The 21,203-nt window shown below is 42.9% G+C and overlaps 1 protein-coding gene across 16 annotated transcripts in view; it reads right to left on the bottom strand.

Moving 5' to 3' along the window:
• Window positions 1–16,771, bottom strand: part of RYR3 (ryanodine receptor 3) — a 553,391-nt gene extending 536,620 nt beyond the window's left edge. For 14 of the 16 annotated variants that reach the window (XR_004263777.1, XM_032261324.1, XM_032261337.1 and 11 more), the window contains exon 1: window positions 16,472–16,771. Coding sequence is in view for 15 of the 16 variants with exons in the window: in XM_032261324.1 (XP_032117215.1) it covers window positions 16,472–16,522 (51 nt within the window). In the remaining variant the exon portion in view is untranslated. The remainder of the gene's footprint in view (window positions 1–16,471) is intronic. The other 2 variants (XM_032261332.1, XM_032261335.1) reach the window with 1 other exon arrangement.
• Window positions 16,772–21,203: the final 4,432 nt, after the last annotated feature.

Genomic DNA, 21,203 nt, shown 5'->3' with positions numbered 1-21,203 from the left:
TGCTGTGTTGGCCATTCGGGCTATATCAGAAAACACAGCAACAAAAATCCAGAGTTTTTGACTTAATCTTAGTCACACACAGACACAATTCCCTTTAAAAATTTCACGGAAAAAGAGTCATTCCCATCAGAAGTTCACATTGTCTAAGTCAGAATGTAACCTGCAATTTCTGAATGTGGATTTTCATAAGTAACTAGGTAAGAAAACACCACTTGGGGAGATCTGAAGTAATACTTGCTGAATATCTAGTCTAATCAATGCGGTCATGCAGAAATGATGAATGAAAAATCATTCAAGTAATCACCGAGTCACTGTATACCCAAATATGAGCACTGACAAAGGAAAAGAAAGGAAGAGAGAGAGAGAGAGGCAGAGGAAGGGAGAAGGAAGAAAAGAAGGAAGGAAGGAAAGAAGGGAGGGAGGGAGGGAGGGAGGGAAGAAAACTTCCCCTCCAGGAAGCTATTCAGTCCAGCGGAGGAAAGGAGATTTTCATAACATGAAGTAAAATTTGCACAATATGATCAAGTACCAGACTGTTTAGTTCAGAAAACAGTAATTAACAATCACTTTCCAGTTATAGTCTTTATTAAACATTTTTAAAAATTTTTAAACAATCTGATTGTGTTGATTTGAATTCTCTAATTTTTATTCAGTATTAGATGTAACCAAATGGTAGATTCAAAGGGCAAGAGCGAGGGTAGCAAGATCTATAAATGTGTATTCAAATCAGCGTTGCACTGCACTACCACCAGTGGCTTTAAAGCAGCCCCTGCATCCCATGGACTTGTGGCTTTCCGTCTGAAGTGGAGGAGCCTACACACTTAACAGTGTGAGGTATGAGGGATGCTGCCGATACTCATCTTTCAACAACCAGAGTCCTCAATGATGCCTTTAATGAGACAATAGCCCTTCAGTTCATCAGCTCATCAGCTTCTGTTTTCTACATGTTCTTAAAGTACCTACTTCTTTTTGTGTCATCTTTAATCCTTTGGCCTGAGAAGATGAATCATCTTCTATAGCTATGTAACAGCTCTCATTGCATGAAGAAAAGTTTAGGTGTAATATGCATCTTGTCTTTCACTTCCATTCAAGGGGCAAGACCAGGTCCCTGTCAGTGGAGTTTTTTTTTTTTTTTTTTAAACTATACCCTAAGGCTTATCAGGTACAGTATTTACAGCTGCAATTACACAAATGATCTAGCATCAGATATATAACAATAAGTTGAAGAAACCAACATAAAAAGCATCCTTCATAATCTATGTCTATATAGTCTACCTTATCAAAACTACGCTATAATAAATTAACATAGGTATGTTCAAAATTTTCAGAGTTAATTGCATTTATGCTAGATAGTTCTCCATTACCTAAAGAATTAAGGCCAGATTGTCTTGATTTTCTCCCCAGTTTTCCAGCCTTATCTCCCAATACGGTCAGTCTTCCATGTACCTCCCTATGCTCCAGTCTTTATAGTTTCCTGAACATATCACATACTGTTTCTCTTCTTGTTGCTTTTTTGAGATGGAGTCTCACTCTGTCACCAGGCTGGAGTGCAGTGGCACGATCTCAGCTCACTGCAACCTCTGCCACCCAGGTTCAAGCGATTCTCCTGCCTCAGCCTCCTGAATAGCTGGGATTACAGGATCCTACCACCATACCTGGCTAATTTTTGCATTTTTTGTACAGAAGGGGTTTCACCATCTTGACCAGGATGGTCTTGAACTCCTGACCTTGTGATCTACCCACCATGGCCTCCCAAAGTGCTGGGATTACAGGTGTGAGCCACCATGCCCAGCCACATGTCACATACTTTTATACTGCTGAGTATTTCTTTATGATCATCCTTCTGTCTGAAATGCCCCTTTCACCCCATTTGCAACCTATCAACAACCTACATAAACCCCCAGTTAAAATGTTTCCTGTCTTTTCAGATCTTCCTTGACTCCCTAGTTAAAATTAACTATTCCTTCCAGGATTTAAATGTTACTTTTATTTAACACGTTTTTGTTTTATTGGTTAGTTCCTTAGCTGTTTAACTCTCTGACCACACTTTAACATTCTCAAAAATGGGGTTATGTATTTTGGTCACCTTTAAATCTTCTCTTATCCCTAACACATGCCATTCATGTAGTAAGTACTCAACAAATGCTTGTTGGATGAATGGGTGGATAGATGGATGAATAAGGGATAGCATCTCAGTTTCCTAACACAATAGTTAACAGATGACTGCCAGGGGTCTTTTCCTATCTATAATGCCCTATGGCTCCTTTAGAAAGATAGTAGCTTTGATTTAGTTTAGTAGACAACATTGGGGGAAAAACAAAAAACCTCAATAGACTCTTATAAGAAAGAAATAGACCAGGCGTGGTTGCCCACACCCATAATCCCTGCACTTTGGGAGGCCAAGGTGAGTAGGTTGCTTGAGCTCAGGAGTTCAAGAACAGCCTGGGCAAAATGGCAAAACCCCATCACTACAAAAACTAAAAAAATTAGCGGGGCATGGTGGAACATGACTGTCCTAGCTACTTGAGAGGCTGAGGTGGGAGGATTGCTTAAGCCTGGGAGATGGAGGTTGCAGTGAGCCAGGATCATGCTGCTGTACTCCAGCCGGAGACCCTGGCTCAACAACAACAGAAAGAAAAAAAAAAAAAAGAGAGAAGAAGAAGAAAGAAGAAGAAGAAAGGAGGAGGAGGAGGAGGAAAAAGAAAGAAATAACATCATCATAGTCCTATGGGAATTCAGGACCCTACAGGAGAAATCTCAGAAGGCTCAGAAGAAGTGGTAGATTCTAGAGGAAGATGAGAACTAGAAGGAAACAGGACTAATATAAAAGTAGAAGCAAGCTAAGCAACATGAAAGTAGTAAAGTACATTTCAAAGCCAAACAAAAATTAATCTTGGACCATTCAGTAATTTCAACCAACAATAAAATGTCCTCCGTTCATCTTTAGATACGAGTGATGGCTGAGTTTATGCTCCTAATTGGCAAGTACACATGCCAGTGGACAGGCCTGGTATCTGTCGTTGATGGTGCTCAAGAATCTGATAGAAGTAAAGGGGTCCTATAGAATGGTTACTGGTTTGTATCTGGTACAGATTATAGGATTTGAAAGCACACAGAAATTTTGTCTAAAGTACACTGGCATCAAATAATCTTCAGTTCCTCAAACAACCATCAATTTAAAAACACAAGGAAACACAAAAATATGAACAGTCACCAAACTGGTATCAATAATATGTAGAGTAGACATATGTCCCATAAGTATAGAATTGTCCTATATCTATTTTCCATTTTTAGAAGAATCTAGAAATATCCCATATGTGTGTTTAGTCCTGAGAATCAGGCAAATATATATGTGATGTCCAAGCCATCCTGATGTCTCAGTCTTTACAAGCTGGCTTCCTGTAAATCACCGAGATCAAAAATTGAGACATTAGCCCCCAGATCCCCAATGGATCATTCCATAACATGGTCGGGTTTTTATCTTTGTGACAACACACACTTCATTCTCATCAACCATAAGTGCACAGAGAGGGGAACTTAACAGAGAGTTGAGTGAGGTGAGCACCTGGGCTGGAGGTGCAGCAGGTGAGGATTTATTAATTCTTTCAATAACTATTTGCAGATACCTCCTATATGCTAAGCACCATTCTTAGTACTAAGGATACAACAAAGAAAAACCCAAAATTATGACCCCGGAATGCTTGCAAAGTAGGAAAGAGACAATCAGGATAAATCAGTATAATATATAGCATGCTAGATGGTGACAGGCACCAAGGATGAAGAAAGGCAGGTGGTAAAGAAAGAAACATTTAGTATTAGAATCACTCCTCTATTGATAGAAAACGCTGAGTTTTATCTAAGATATTAACATCTACATCAAAATAAGATTGGGATAAAAATGGTGACATGAGTGAGGTTTGGTCTCTGTGCTCCTACTCCTTATCCTTAAGATGCCACTTTTTAGTGTACGCTTCCTTCTTCCATTTCCCCAGAAGATACAGGGTAATTTACTGTGAGCAGAATCTAGTGGTCAATCTTTATATCCCAAATGCCACATTATCATACCAAGGTTTTACTCATAGATAATGTCATAATCCAAGAGGATGTATACCTACATCTAAATTCACTCCTCCCATCCCCAGACAATATATTTGCCTTGGAGATAAAGCCATAATCCAAAGGAGTATTGTGAATGTCAGGAATTCCATATACCATGTCATATGTTAATAAAGAAGTCTGGGTGAGGGGTCATATCCTGCCCATTTTATACCTAACCTGTGGGCTAGAGAAAGGTTAACCCTAACTCTTTACTTTAAAACCTCAATGAACCTGCCTTTTAATCTGCATTTAATTTGGGCCATTCAGACTACATCCGGGATGCTCTTCCAGCTTTGTGAGTTATTTGCCCTCTCATGTGTATTCCACAGGCCTCACAAGGATGTGAACAAGTGGCATACACTTAGTACAGCCAGAGACGAGAGCAAAGCCCAGGAGACAGCCAAAGCTATCACCTACCAAACAGCTGGGAGTCAAGCACAGGCTGTGGTTAAGTTAAAAGCATAACTTGGACTGCAACCTTCACATGTTTAAAAAATCAAGTACAAATGCATGCACACCCACGGGTTTTCATTTGGCTAAGGCTTCCAAGGTGCAGGTGGGAGAACTACTTAGATTTTTTTCTCAATTAATTGAGTCAGAAATTGTAGTAAATAAACAGCTTAAGTACATCTTCTACCACCCTCCCACCCCGTCCCATATCATTGAAGAGCAGCTGCTTCAGGATCCCAGGTGGCTCATCAAAGTATGGTCTCAGCATGGCTGCTGGGGCTCTGGCAGGAAGACTCCTCAGCCACTGGGGAGTAGGCTCTGCCATTAAAATATGTGTTAAATATCATATCATATATGTTACAGCACAGAAGAGAAAATGTGCCTAGCATTAGCCAGGTATTATGCTTTTTACAGCTCTACAAACACAAATGATAAGTTCACAATTCACACTCATGCCTACCTTAGAGTAAGCTCCTAACCACTCTCGTCAGAGGCCGTGCATGACAGTGATGCTGATACAGATGACAATGAAACAATGGTCACCTGAAAATGATGTGGTTCCAGAGAAACCATCGACTTTAACATCGATAATAAGAGAGAACTAGGATAGTCAATGGAGAAAAAGTTGTTCTGAATAGACAAAACTTACATAGATTGTAGTCATTTATGTGAATTGTGTACCACCAGGCCTAATGATGAGCCAATATAATAAAATTTATGTACGAAAACAAATATGTCAGAGCAACTTTGATCTGAAATGTATTTAATTAGAATAGCAGGCTCTTTATACATGTGATATAGTTTGCATATATGTCCCTGCCACATCTCATGTTGCATTGTAATCCCCAATGTTGGAGGTGGGCCCTTGCGGGAAGTGTTGGGTCATGGGTGTGGATTTCTCATGTTTTGGTGCTGTCCTCATGATAGAAGTTCTTTTGATATCTAGACAGAGGGTTCTTGTGAAATCTAGTTGTTGAAAAGTGTGTGGCACCTCTTCCTGCCACATACTGCCTCTCTTGCTCCTATTCTGGCCATGTGACATGCTTGTTTTTGCTTTCCTTTCCACCATGACTAAAGGCACCCCAAGGACTCCCCAGAAGATGAGCAGATGCCAGTGTCATGCTTGCACAGCCTGCAGAGCCATGCGCCAATTAAACCCTTTTCTTTATAAATTGCCCAGTCTCAGTTACACCTTTCTTTATGGCAACCCAAGAATGGCCTAACACAATATGTAATCAGATGTCAACATTGTCCACGTTCTAACATGCATGCGTGACATCTTTGTAGCATTTTATACTTTATAAAGTGTACTTTCGGAGTGCAGTCTCAAGCGCTAGGCATAATTAGATGCTGAGTAAAAGGGAGCAGGAAATGGTAATAAAATAGAGCCTTGCTCTAGAGAATCACAGGTCTGATCATTTCACCCTGACTCCTTTGTGAATTAGTTATAATTTTCACCTTTCTATAGATTAGGAAACTGAGGCTGGAATCAATGAACTAATTCATCCATAGACTTCACTTTTCTATTTACAACTTAAAATGTTAAACGTATTGCTAGTGAAACACTCAGATATCAGCACCAGAAGAAATCTTTCTCTAAGGAAACCAAAAGCCCACCTATTCTCTATTAGTTGAAGAAATCTTGCTTTAGTTTTTTCTTTTTTTTAATTAAATTTCCCATCCATTAAGTCCAATTAAGCTTTCAGTGATTGGGACCAGATTTCTGAGTGAAATAAAGAGCCAGTTAGGGTGATCCAAACTAATCAAAAACAACGTGCCATCAGCCTGTCCATGTGCCTTTCTACACACCTGTCACTTAAGGCGCAGAGCATTTTAATAGACATCTACTCTTAACCAGGGAAGGAAAATTTTAAATAGGGTTAAATAACCAATATGGTCCATTTTAATTCCATGGAAAGCAGAGGGAAAAAAGATGGGAATCAGGTTTGACAGACAGGAGGGAGAAAGAATCAGAGGCTTGGACAACCGCCCCAGCAGGACCTCTCAGGGAAGAGGACAGTGGAGTATGTGGCAATCAAGCTTTACTTTAGGTCCATGCTTTGTATCCTTAGATATTAAAAGGGATCAGAGAAGGTGAACAGCCAGGTCTTTACAGCAGGATGACCTTGTGTTCTTAGAAATACAGTAAATTCACAGCGAGGTTATTTTCTACACTTAAGATATAAGTTGTAAAAAATGTCTCTCCAAACCAGACGATGAATTTTTGTGTAGTTGAGGGTTCTCCAAATCATGTTGCCCATCTATCCACATGTGCAATTTAACATTGCCCCCGGGAAAAATCAATCAGCATTTGCATCAAGAGGCTTTGCAAAGTAGACACTCAAAGAACTGACCTGTCGATCTGTACTCCTGAGGCCGTGACCATTGCGGGCTCATTTCCATTCACAAAGCCTGCTCACATTTACAGTTAAGCAGAATGACAGGAATTAAGACTATGGACTAATCACATGGGATTTTCCCTTTGTACTTTCCAACAATAAAATGACTGTGCAATGACATTTGGAATAGTGTGACTAATGTCAATGTTTACACTGTTTTTGTTGAGACAATGTTAATAAATAATATTTATTGAGGATTTACTATACGTCGAGCACTGTTCTGAGTACCTCACATGGACTAACTCATTTAATCCTCACAACAACCCTCTGAGACAGGCACTATTATTACCCTCATTTAACATGAGGAAACAAGCACAGAAGTAAGGAAACGTCCCCAAGGTCATACCTTTCGACAGGAAAATTTTTGTACCACAGAAGCATGGAAAAGTTAAATTAATTGTTATAAAGTCATCTAAAGTGACTGATATCCTTGCTACCTCAGAATAAGTCTGCGCTCCCTCTTGGCCCTGAGCTGTCAAAAACAACAAACATTACGATGTCTTTTTCATTTATGTAACTTCCAGCAACTTGTTTAAGGCAAAGTGGAGACTAGTTGATCAACCATGTTGAATGGACAATCTGCTTTCTTTAAATTTCATAATGTCTATTTCCATATGACAATTTTAAAGGGTGTTTTAAAGACTAGCAAAATCTGGATTCATTTTGATGATAAAATCTATCTTTTATTAAGCCTATTAATCTGTCTGCCTGCCAATCTTTCTTTTATACCTTGTGATAAATGATACACTGTCTTTTATGTTGACATTTTTACCCAAGGACCATGATGTGTATTGTGAGCCTGATCCTACCATGAAAATATTCATGCATTCTAGGGAGTGCATTCATTCAAACAGACTCTAAGTGCTCATTCACAGCTGCACACTGGCAGGCAGCTCAGAATCCTGCTGCAGATGTGTTTTGCTTGACTGGCTATGTTGAGAATTTTTTTATTTGAATGTGCAGATCAGGCCCACCTCTATTTGCAAATAAAGCCCGATTCACACATTTAGCTACCTACTTGATCCCAAAAGTGTTTAGATTTGTGAACCTTCCAATCTATAGGTACCTGAGGACTTAGAGTAAACCAAATTTAAGACCCCTGTGTTCCTGGAGCTTATAATGTATGGCTCATGCTTTAGGCTGACAGGAGCATTTTCAGGGAATAGGGCAACTATTATTCCAAGCTACCTTCTCCATATTTACATATCTAGTTCTCCTGGAAGAAATCTGGAGTTCCTTTAAGGCACCTCTGAGGTGTAATCATTAATTATTAGCATGCCTTTACAAATGGATGAACTAAGACCTGGGAAGGGCAGACAATCTCACAGGTATCTGGCGATAGAAATGCTGCCAAATATAGCAAACGCTTTACCTCGGACTTCACCCCTCTTTTGACTGGTATGTTCTTTGCTATGTTTCCTAAAATGCCTCTTTCAAAGAGATGAGATTTGTTCAAGACCTCACTATAGTTTATTCTTAAACTGTTCTCTTCTAGCCAGCCTGGACAGTAAAGAGGATTACTTGGAGAAGAATCACTGCCCTAATGTCAAACAATGGCCATGTGTCCTGGGTGACTGAGAAGGAACTTAGGAGGGGCTCATGCTACTCCAGGATCAGCTGCCCTATTTTGATGTGATCTCTTGGATTCAGCTTCTGATTCAATATGGTGTGGTCACCAACTGAATGTCTCCTTCTGCCCTAGAAGTATTTATAGTCTGGATCTGGTCCATGGTATAGACACCACGATTCAAATCAATACTTCTCACACTGTGGACATTTACGGGCCAAAATTGATGGAGAACTTTCCATTCCCTCCTGTAATCCTGCTGACTAGCTCTCTCTGCCTCGCCCCATTAGAGAACTCAACTGTGAAATTTTCAGAGTTGATGCCAGTACTGGTGAGTTGCAATGCCTGTACCTTCCAGTGACAGCTTTTCCTATTTTCTGTTAGGGGATAAGCAGCTCCCCTTAGTCCTTTCCCTTTTTTTGCTGTAGGAATTGTTTTGAATTGGTTTCAGGGACTCTGGAGCACTTGCTTGGGATTAGTATGAGTGACACGTCAATGAATACAATAACTGATCATGAGGTTTTGTCTCTCAAACACCTTTCTACTTTTAGGAAGGAGGCACCTTAGTTCTCATTTTGTTGTAGAGTCACTTTATCTTACTGTTGCCTCTGACTATGGATTATCTAAAACTAAGTATGTATTAGCACCAGTCCTGATTGTGAATAATGCTCTTCTGAATGCCTGAAGGTTGTCCACTTTCTCCCAGGTAACTCAAGCCTTCTTCTCCTCTGCTCAAAGGTCTAATTAAAGATGGAGTCTGAACCACCATCTCCAGAACCCAGATTCCTGTGCCTTGATGCATATTTTCCTACTCAGGGTTTCCCAAGAAGCAACGCGGTGCCGTACTCAGGCTTGCCCCTCTCAGCAGCGCTCCCATGTGCTCTCACCTTTCACCAATCCAATTCCTGTTCCTTCAGGAACTGGCTCTGCTCAGGTGTTAATGATGCTAATCATTAATGGTACCAGCTAAGCTAACAATTTTGCATTTCAGCATTTTCATTAGAGGAATTTCTTGTAACAGTGCTTTATCGCAAAGAATAACCAAAGAGAAAGATATCCTTCTGGGTATCTACATGGGTCACAATAACACTGATGCCAACCCAGACTTTCATCCCTACACTTTTCTTACAGATGCGCTGCCTTGGTCATCACACTGGCTGTTTCCTATAGCATAAAACCACTTAAAACGGAACTCAGTAGAAAAACTGTTGATGGCCTGTACAATTCTGCACAGGCAGCAGCAGCTCTGTCTCCCAAGCTCTCTCTGCCTCCTTTGCACTCTGAAGTAAGCAACAGCAAGCAGCTGTCGCCCCACAGGGAAGAGCTCGTGTTGAGTGTAATTTCTGAATCTCTTTGTAATCTGACTTTAGGATAGAGTGCTTGCTTTCCTTCTTCTTGGGCATTGAATCCAATAAGAATAAGATTCCTCAAGTAGACAAGCCTGTGCAGGAGCCGAGAGACCTGAAATCAATGAGGAGTTCACTGTCTAGGGAGGCGGAGGGTGAAAAAAGAAGGTCCTGGTGTCTCAGTGCCTCCTCCTTGTAAAGCTACATCCCACCATGAAGGACAATAGCCCAATGTATGACTGTAGAGTCAGCAATGTACCCTAGGCCAGAGGAGGGTGGAAGTGCACGTGAGGAGAGGAGGTATAGCTCTTTTATTTTGGAATACTGCATCATCAGTCTCAGAGATGATCTGAACTTTGTTTTCTAATTCTAACTACCGGGAATCAGAAATGACATAAAGAGAAAAAAAAAAAAAAAAATCTTGGCATCTCAAGAGGCTCATCCCTGTAGCAGGATCAGGGCTGAGGTGCCAGCACTTTTTCTTCCCTCTCTCTGAATTGAAGAGGTGCTATGATGGCAAAATTCACTGAACCAAAGGAAACTGCAGTGGCTGGAAATGTCTTTGTCCCTAAAAAACCCCCACTGGCTTCCAAACAAGAAGATGGCTGAGAGGACACCATCTTCTTGTTTGAAGCCTGGTGGCCTGGAGGACCCAGCGTGGCTCCCCAGGGAGAATTGTGGCCCTACAACCTCACCACTGGCTGTACTCCCCACCCCAGAAGCATCTGCTTCATCCAGGTGCAGCCAAAAGAAACTGTTCAAAGGCCCTGACACCCTGAGCAGACATGACGAAATCAGCAGAATCCCTGGGAGGAAAAGCTGCCCTGGTTTTATAGGAAAGCAGGTCCCCAATGCTTTAAGCAAAAGAAAAAATGGGCTCATAAAAGAAACAGGAGGGGGAATAGGAAAGATAGCTATGAAAGAAAGAGCTACGGGATTCAATAAGAAAAGGCAGTCCTATGGGAAACGGAAGCTTTGGTAATTTTCTGAGATGACAAAAAATAACTGTGAATGTTCTGTTTGGTGGCTGGGATCGTGGGAGGAGCCTACCTGGCCTTTTGAAGGCTATCACACACTGACTTGACTTATCAAGTCTTTTAATCAAATAGCTTAAGAATAGCTGCAGTTGGCTTTAGTGAAGTAATTGCCCAGAGATCCTGGGGTAAGCTCAACACTGGAGGCTGTCCAACCGCTCTGGGATGGAGGGAGGGACCAGCAACAAAGACCACATTAGAGATGGGGGCAACTGGGGTGTTTTTCCGACAAGATCTGACGATAAGCAGGGTCAACTTCCTAGTGCAGGAGAGACACAATGATAATACCCTATGAAACATAGCTTATTCACTCATTTGGGGTAATATGTCTCTCATTTGGAATGACTATAGCCTCTCACAGCACTTCTGTTAATGCAGGTTCTATCTCCATGCAGTGGGAAAAATGAAACCTCAATTTTCTTATGTGACTCGTTGAAGGTCATAGTGATTTAGACCTAAAAATAAGAATTCTTGCCTCTAAGCTCAATTTTTTTTTTTTTATTACAGCATCCCACTCCTACTGGATAAATCTTGTATTAAGGGTAGCTTAAAGAACAGATCTAATTTAGAAAGGTTTATACTGTTATGAACTTGTGGGAAATTGGCTAAAGCATTGGGTTCTTAAGACCTAGGACCACCTAGGCCTGTACTTGAGTTTGGTAAAGATCATCCAGAAGAATGCCAAGTCAATTAGATGATGGAGTTGATGGCTTCTAAATTAAAAATTCTTTAAGTAGCAAGATAAAGAAAAAGTTGAATTATAAAATAAAGATTCTTTTCCATGAAGGTGTAAAAACAACACAAAGCAAAGTGGCAAATAAGCACAGATATCTATGCCTTATTTAAATACAAATCCCTCCAAAATAATTATCAGAGTATTTTTCTCTCCAGATAAATTCCTCCCACTCTTTTCTTTTTCAGTTTCCCCCGTCCCCCCAGATTAACCCTAAGGAGCTAAGGAGCTGGAGAAACCAATATTAAAAATTGTTAAATAACATATTTCACTTGTGCCTTCATCCTTGCTTAATAATCAAAGTAGCATGAGAAAAAATATGCACAGATGTCAGACACACATCCTTCAGCTGCAGAGCTATCCCTTGACCTCAGTCCTTATACCGTGGGTCACGTGGCATTCCAAATATTTCCAAGTTTGCATTCATTACCACTTGCTTCCCCAGGAGCTCAGCAGCTTAAAATCCTTAGGACAACCCTGGACATGGCAATCTTGCCTTAACAGAGAAGGTATGTGCCACCACCCCCTAGTCCTGATGCGGCCTTTCTGATTCAAGTTAATTGCTTTGGGAAAAAAAGGACTCAGCTTCCTTCTCATATCCCCAGGAACATTTCCTTGGAAAGGAGGGGATATTGTGTGTCCAGCATGGCTGATATGCATCTTTAATCAGATAAGCTCTGAGATGCCAAGGAAGAAGAGACTGAGAACATAGGAAGCCCTGAAGTGACCTTGGGAGGCTCAGAGTGTGGGAATATTCTGAGTTTTGTCATTTTAACCCTCAAACCTAACTCAGCAGGAGAGCTTACAGTTCAGCTCTGCAACAACTCACACTGTATGTCTGGGTATCTGGTGTCTGCATTTTAGCACTACTTCCATTGCTACTCACTAGCACCAGAACCTGAAGGAAGGTGTCCACCCCCTTTCCCTTATCTCCTTGATGAAAATTTGCCAAAACACAGCTGTTATGTAAATGGACTCTGCTTTGGGGAGATGAAAGCAGGCATCCATAAACCACCAGGTATAAGTTCACTGTCATTTCAACCCAAGGCAACGTGCTCTGAGGAGGGACAAGAGACGTGAGCTCGTGAGTGCTTCAGCTCAAATTCAGGAATTTGTCCTAGGCGCCCTGTAGGGAGGAACCCAAGACAAAGGAGCAATCCTTGATTTTCAGCCAAGGGCCTTTTCTCATCCCTCGAGAGCCGCAAATTTAGATGAAGGAGGACAACTTTTTACAGGGAGGGCTAAATTAGTCTGTCTATGACCAACCTTTAATTGAAACTAATGCAAACAAATGTCTATCTCACTCTGAGTTCTGTTTCAATTAATATTGTGGTGGAAAGGCAGTTGGCAAGGAGAAGACTGTGGTATTTTAAAAACAATAAGCTGAGGATTAGAGTTTTGTTTTGTTTTGTTTTGTTTTAAATGGATACTGTAGTCTAAGGAGAAAAGTGGGAGAGAAAAGTTTTCTCCTGGCACTGTTAAAGCAGAATGTGGTGCCAGGCACTCCATCGACTGTCTGAAGATAGGGTAATTGTCACTCTTCTCACCATAACTTCTTGCTTTCAGATCAGCGGCTGGCAGGTTTATCTGCTTCTGAGCAGCTTCAGAGCCACGTCAATGACACTGGCTACGTCAGCAAGAGCAATCGGAAGAGAAGAGGATGCCACTGCCAGCAGCAGTGGGAGGGAAAATTTTAGCCTTAAAGATTCTATCTGTCTGTCTGCCTGATTCTAACTGGCATACATGACTTTCAGTGACTTCAGAAGGCCGGAAGAGGGTATCTAGTTTTAGACTGCCTCCTTAAGGCGTGGGGTACAGTAGCATTTAGTTAACATGTGTTTAAGCCTCCAAAGCCCTTGTTTAGGTCTTGTTCCCTACTTAAGAGAGGCTGGGCTTCCAAATGTATCAGAGGAGATCACCAAAATAAACGCTACCACAAATAAGTGTCTAAAGCCACACCACACACACCTAGAGTGATTACTGCAGTAATTCTGGCTCATTTCACACTATTGATAGTTCCAGATGCTTTCATTTTTGGCACTATTATAACAAACATGACACTACAACCACCAACAATTTGATTAGGACCTGTGGCATAACACTATTGTATGGTCTTTTTTTGTAAGTAGGTTAACAGCGTCTGCTCTCAAGAATGGCAATCCTTTAAAGTTCATGGTTACAAAGATATGATCCTATTCCATGGTCAAGTATCAGCCACCTTTCCAACCAGGACCATTATATATGACTAACACATTGCCAAAATGCTTTTAACAGTGTTGAGGAGGAGAAAGAAAGCCTAAGGCAAAGGTTACTGAGTGAGTTCAAAGTGAAATAGCTTCCCTAACCCAGACATATTCAGAGGAGAGAAAAATCCCACAGCTAGCACAAGCCTGGTGTTTCCACTTACTCTAAAGTCAAAATTTTGGGCAGAGATCAAAAGCTTATGGTTATTGGGTTCTGATAAATCATTTTGTCTAATTTTTCACAGATGAAGAAGGAGGATGCCAAGCTCAGAAAGCTACAGTTCTTCTCTTATATTCTTAAGACTGTATATAACATCTGGCGTAATGCTCAATGCCAGGCTCCAGCAGGAATGTAATTTAACATTGTATGATGAAAATTACCAATAAATTGTCAACAACTATGGCCAAGTCACTTGATTTCCTGTGCTTCAGTTTCATCACCTATTTCCTTCTCAGTAAGCTAAAACTGAAGATGTTAAGGTGCCTCATAGAGTGAAGAAATGAGGAACACACCTTAAAAAATACGTAAGGTGACAACTAGAAGGAAAAGAATCAATAATGCCACATTTGGAGTCACTGTCCCCATGGCTACCTGTAGCACTCGCTCTAAGCCATAACTGATATGCAGTTCTCTGCAACAGGGGTTCTTAACCTAGGTCATTAAACCCCACAGGCTGTCATGGGTGTGCTTTAAAAGAAGTCCACCAGCTCTGATCTCTAGGGCAGGAAGCCCAGGACACAAAGCTTAAGAACCACTGCTATAATAAATCTTGGCTACAGGTATACCAAAAAACCCCAAAACAAACAAACAAAAAAAACTTACACTGCCAGATGGAGAGGAAAAGTCAGGAAACATGGCTCACAAGCCAAGAGAAATGCATGAGATAAGGATCTCAAGAAAACCATCACCTTCCTAAGCCCCAACTCCTTGGGCCATCTATTCTACACTGACCCTTTCTGTCTGAAGAGAATTTCTTCAAGCAACAATGCCTAGAAGATCATTAATAATAAGCAGAAGAAATGACTAATCACAAAGGACACAGGTAGAAAGTACCTGAGCTGCCAACCATCCACTACTAAAGACACCTGTCAGAGGGACAACCAAAAGATTTCATGGGGCTTTGAGGAGAGCAGGTAGCTTTAAAACAATATGGTTGTCATGAGTTGCAACTGTGGGGCCATCTTGTGTGCAGTGTGAGGGATGAGAATGGAGTATGGGTCTGCATGTCAGACCCAGAATGAAGAGAGGAATACTCTAGTCACTCAGTAGTACCAGCATACCCCCCCCCCCCCCCCCCCCCCCCCCCCCCCGCAAATAAGACCCAACTCCCAGCTTTGATAAAGGAACCATGTTTGGAAGAGAAACTGAAGAGAATTGGAATGAAGTACTTCTACACGAGAAGAGTGGTTCAAAAGATGGACAAGAGGTAAATTGTGATCTTCAAAGACCAGGTCATGGGGCGGGGGCAACAATTAAAGAGGTGTGAGAGAGGGAAAGAAAGAATTTCATCCTAATTCCTCAGAGCTAGGCAGTGCATATAAAATTACCTAAGACTTATAGAGCAATTTACATTTTACAAAACATTATGACATTCATGATATCGTTTAATCCTTATCACCCTGAAACGCTGGTTATATTTTATTTTACACATGAGGAAACTGAGGCTGAGTAGGGCGAATTATGCGACTTGCTCAAGGTCACTTGGCTGAAATCAGCGCTAAGACTCATCTCCAATGCCCCCATCCCTCCGAGTGGCCTTCAACCTTGAAACGCTTTGCATTAACTCCTATAGGGCAAGGCTGGTGTGGCTGCAACAGACTTCGCCCCCTCACCCCCAAATCTGGGAAGGAGCAGCGCCCTCAGGTGCCAAGGAGGGGACCTGAGTGACGCGGAGCTGCTGACTGGGGTTTCCCTGTCCTGCGGGGCTCGCGGAAGCCGGGAGCAGAAGCCACAGCTCTGGAACACAGGGCAGGCAGGCAGTCAAGTCAGGCTCCAGCAGCAGTTGCCGGCGTGGGGCTTAACACGAGACCGGCAGCGCTGGGTGAATTCCCCTCTGAGCGATCCCGGGGCGGGGACCAAGCGCCTGCGCCCGCTTCTCCGACCCGGCTCCCCACGATCCCCGCTGCCCCGCTGGCTCCTTCCCGGCGGTTCCCCGGTGCGTGGGGGCGCCTTGGAGGAGGTATGGGGCTGGGGCTGAGTGTGGAGGTGTCAGAGGGCTGACCCCAGGGCAAGGGCTTCCAACGCCGATCTTTTGGGTCAGGACAACAGTGAACAAACCCCGGTTGAAGTTTGGGCATCAAAGGTTTCAGACCAAGTAGCAAGTTGCCTGGAAAGCGAGCGGTCCTAAGTGGAGGGTCCGGGGCAGAGATGGTGGTAGGAGAAGAAGAGGGAGGCAGGAGATGGTGACCCTTTCCACACAGCCCCTGGCGGCCCCGCGGGTAGGTGGCCGGTCCGCCTCTGCAGCCCGCGGGTACGGAGAAAGCGCCCGGCACCGGGCACCGGGCACCCCGCACCGCGGCGCAGCGCAGCCAGCCCCTCCTCGCCACGCTCCGCGCTCCTCCCCACCTGCCCACGGGCTCGCCCCCGCCGCGGAGACTCACAGTCCTCAGAAACTGGATCTCGTCCTCGCCTCCTTCTCCCCCTTCGGCCATGGCTCCCGAGGCGTCGGCGGTGCCCCAGCCTCCGGCGCCTCTGCTTCCCCCGGCAGCAGGCGTGCGCTGACTGCTGCTGCGCTCTTTCTCCTCCTCCTCCTCTTCGTCCTCCTCCTCCTCCGGCTCCTGGCTCAGCCTCAGCAGCGTCTAGCTAATCCCCGACCATATAGGGAGCTGGGCTAACACTCCACTGCACTGCAGAGCGCCAACGCCAGCCGAGCCGCCCGCCCACCCCTCTCGCCTCTCGCCCCAGCCAAGTGCGCTGCGGCCGCCCGCTCTGTGGAGAGCGCAACGCCAGGCGCGTCGAGCTTGCGGGGGCGGCGCGGGGGCCCTGGGCTGGCGCGGCGGAGCCTCCCCCGCACCGCTGGGCACCGAACCGCACACTCAGTGGAGGCGCGCACCCCGCGGCGACCGGAGGATGTCCCCCAAACTGCTCCGATTCACAAACAAAGGCCAGTTGCTTAGCTCCAGCGTGCCCAGACTGGGTACCAACCCTCTGGCTTTGCCGTGTGTGTGTGTGTGTGTGTGTGTGTGTGTGTGTGTGTGTGTGTGTAGTGTGTGTGTGTGTGTGTGTGTGTGTGTGTGTGTGTACAGAGAGAGAGAGAACAGAGAGAGAGAGAGAGAGAGATCTAGACTCGAATGCCTTGCCCAGACCCGCGTGCCTTTTTGGGCAAGGAGAAAACGGTGCAGTGAGGAGCGAGGTGACTGTCCACTCATAACAAAGTTTGCAACTCCCTAGATAGTCCTTTCTAAATCTTAAGACAACCCCTTCCCCCTTCAAAATTGGTAAGTACACTTTACCAAACCCCTAGATTGTCCAGGGTTGCTGTAATTTATTTCTGTACCCCAGGGAGCCTCTGGGGGCTCCTGTTCGATCCTCAATATGAAAGTCAGGTGGCATTACAATCCTTCTTTTCCACTCACCCCTAACCTTATTCTGCATTTTAGAGTTCCAGCCCTGTGGACTCTAAAGGAGTAGAGGGGAGTAGTTCCCGGAGGTTCTCTTCCAGATCCCAGGAGACTCCTACATCCCACTGAGCCTTAGGTCCTTTTCCATGGTTGGGGGCTGTCAGCTTGGTCCTTCCCTAGGCTAACGGTGCAGGGTGCCCCCTTCTGTTGGATGGCCGAGAAGCTCCAAGACAAGAGACTGTTCAAGGCAAAAGGCACCAGACATGTATATTTAGGAGGAAATGCAACTGGGAATGTGGTCTTTCTAGGCTGAGGCTGGTGGAAGACACTGGAAAACCCAAGCCGTTTCACACCTTCATATACCAACTCCTTGTGGATGACATCTGTCTCTTGATTCTACCTTAAGATCTTTCCTGCGCTTCTGTTCCACATGTTCTGATGAACATCAGAAATGCTAAGAAAAATAATGTTTTTTTTTCTTATATTGTACTCAAACTGCTACCTTCTAAAGTCTGCAGCTTGGTCCCTATGCCTCTTCTGAAGTCCACCTAGAACAAGTCAAGCCATCTGTACATGTGGCCTTTACCTCTCAGAAGGCATCTGCCATGCTTACCTTTATGGCCCATCATCTGCTTCTTCTCCTGGCTAAAGATTCTTCTTACCCCCAGCTTTCTGTGTAGTATAGTTTTCAGAGCCTACATTATCTTTGATGGCCATATAAACATTCCAGGTTGTCTTCTTCCTGAATTGTTGTGCTCTCCGTCCTTGTTTTGGACAGTCTTTATGTGTAGCCTAATATCGCATTGGCTTTTGGGGAAATACCAATGATACTCGCTGTGTTTGCAGTTAACTAGAATTTCTAGATTTTTTTTTCTCCCACATGAACTGCAAAAATCAGCTCTTCTCCATCTTGATCATGTGCAAGTACTTGAGTACCAGCTTTAAAAAATATTCCTTCCAATTATAATACACAATGATGTATTGGTGTCTCTATATGTGAACCTTTAAGATACATTTTAATCTAGAGTATGCCATGCAAGATGCTAATTATTACTAACCTGTGATATGGCATATCTTTAGAATAGTAATAGAGGCCCTCTTGGATAAACTTTCATACTTTTGATTATGCTTACTTAATGGTCAAGAACTTACCTAAGTCAGAAAAAAAAATTCCTTGAGTACTATGCTTATTACATGGGTGATGAAATCATCTGTACGCCAAACCCCCATGACATGTGTTTACTCATGTAAAAAACCCGCACACGTACCCTTGAACCTAAAACAAAAGTTATAATTAAAAAATAACCTACATAAATATATTGTTTTGCAGCCCAAATTTCTTGTTCACTGGGCTACTACAAATCCCTTTTTCACATACTTTACTAAAATAAAGATATGTAACCTGGGACACCACCTCCTGTATCAGTCAAACAACCCTGCCACAAAAAGAAGTAAGAATGGAGTTCTGTAACACCATTAGTGTGTCCACTTGGATTCCTGATGGTCTTTGTGTTCCTTTAGAGTGCCCAAAAGTAAGCTGTTTAATTATCAGAATCTAAGATTGTTCTGGAGCTCAGCTTACAGAGTCTAAGACTGTTATTTCAGCCTGTGAACTGGGGAAGGTGAACATGTACCTCCATTTGAAATCTACTGGCAATTCTTCCATTCTGTAAGATTTCCCAGAGATTCACCAAAAACGATGCTGTAGTCATATAGGTATAGATAAATAGTCATTCAGACACTACTTTGATACCTGTTTTGCTATCAGTTCACCCATTAAGACTGGGAGAGAATAAGCTAATAGTAAGTTACTTGTCTAAATTCATACATCTAGTAAAAGGAGTCAAACAATCTCCTCTCACTTGGAGTAAAACAATCTCAATACTTTTCAGTACTTTCTCCACTATACTGCCTTGCTTCTCGAATAGAAAAGTGGAAAAATCAGGTTCATACACCACCTCCATGCCCCCATATCCCATACACATTGGATTTGCTCCTACACAGCCTATATTTTAAACTGAGTCTCTCTCAAGACCAGTTGCTCTTAGTAGAGAACCAGAGGACTTGGGCCTTAGGTCTTAGAGGATAATGTAGTTACTACATTTTGAAAGAAAAACACAAAGCCTCCCAGGTTTCTAAACCCCTGGAGAAAGCTATTAGCCATTATTATGACTTCAATGAGGTGACCGTCTTGAGAAGTGAAATACCTTTGGGATGCTAGCATGGTTGAAAGTCAGACCTCAAAGCCTGCTGCATTTGAATGTTGGGGCACTGTGCAGCCCATATCAACAGCAGGTGGAAAGCCTGTAGTGGGGGCCAAATCAGAAATGTTTCACTTTTACTGTTGTGGCCCTTTTATACCTTTTACATATATCATTGTAAAGGCCTGACAAAATCTGAAGCCTGATTATTGAAATAAAATTCATATATTTATTTTCTCCTCTGGCAGGTTCTCAAAGTGTTGGTCTTGAGGATTTTCTCACAGAAGATGGCCTCTTATTTGTGTTTTAACAGTAATATTGCTATAGTCTTAAAATGCTAATGAAAATGCCCACACTCATATAATTCAGCATCTCATTTGCTATGCTTTATTATTCATGGTGGCCAGTTGCCCAAGTGGTCTCAATGAGGCCAAGGATGTGGATTCAATTCTAAGAGGGCCAGTTAGCTTCACTCTATTTGCTGTCCAAAGACCCTGCCCCTTCACTGTGGTTAAAAGCCTCATAAATCTTTGTTCATTTAGCCATAGGGGAGGCAGGCTTAAGCTTTAACTAGCTAGGACTTCCCATACTTGGAGACACAGAAGCTAAGGGGTCACACTTGATAAAGATAGCCTTCACCCATGTTAATAGCAATATATTAAACTCTACACAACACTGAATCCTTCTCCAATATCTATTTCAGCCTTACCTCCTAACTATAGGAATCATTCATTTGCTGAAAATGCATTTCTTCAGTTAATTGCACTCATGGCTTCCGTTTGCATTGACTTAGGTTCTGCCTAAGGAAAGTATAAAAGAGAATGATGAAAAGAACTGTAGAGTTGAGGGAGCTGACTCTGCTACCTACCGTCTTTTAAAATATCTCACCATATACACAAGTACTATCTATATGCTGACTAAAGATTTATTTATTTTTTTCATTAGCAGAAAGAAAAATATCCCACTTTTCTCTGCTTTTTGTTTAGGTGTTTAAATCGTGAAGTTATTTTACTGGTGATTAAGGCAAGAAGGTATTGTCAACAGGGAAGGCCGTGAACAGGAAGAAATAACTCCTGAGACTACACCTGCTTTTGATTTGGTGCCAGTAGGAAGGATGGTATACACGTTTTACGAAAGTCATTTTTTATGTTAAGAAAAAATGTAGCTGGGTGTGGTGGCATGCGCCTGTAGTCCCAGCTACTCGGGAGGCTGAGGCGGAAGAATCGCTTGAACGTGGGAGGCAGAGGTTGCAGTGAGCCGAGACTGCGCCACTGTGCTCCAGCCTGGGCGACAGAGCAAGACTCTGTCTCAAAGAAAAGAAAAAAAGAAAAGAAAAAATTATCATTAGTTTCCAAGCTCTTTATAATAAGTGACTAAATTGTTATATGCCCTAAAACTTGGAAGCCATACCAAAACTCCTTGATTCAGATTCCTTTCTTCAATAGAGAGGGGACAGGTACATAAAAAATATCTTTCTTTTCTGATTATATGTGCTTTCTTATAAAAGCCACAGACACCGCAACTGCTTAACACAGGGAAGGATCCAGTTACTGACACCTTCCTGAAGCAGA

Source organism: Sapajus apella, unplaced genomic scaffold (genome assembly GCF_009761245.1).
Source record: "Sapajus apella isolate SASKATOON/1434 unplaced genomic scaffold, GSC_monkey_1.0 scaffold122, whole genome shotgun sequence".
NCBI classification, from domain to species: Eukaryota; Metazoa; Chordata; class Mammalia; order Primates; family Cebidae; genus Sapajus; species Sapajus apella.
This window is presented reverse-complemented; position numbering and strand designations above follow the sequence as displayed.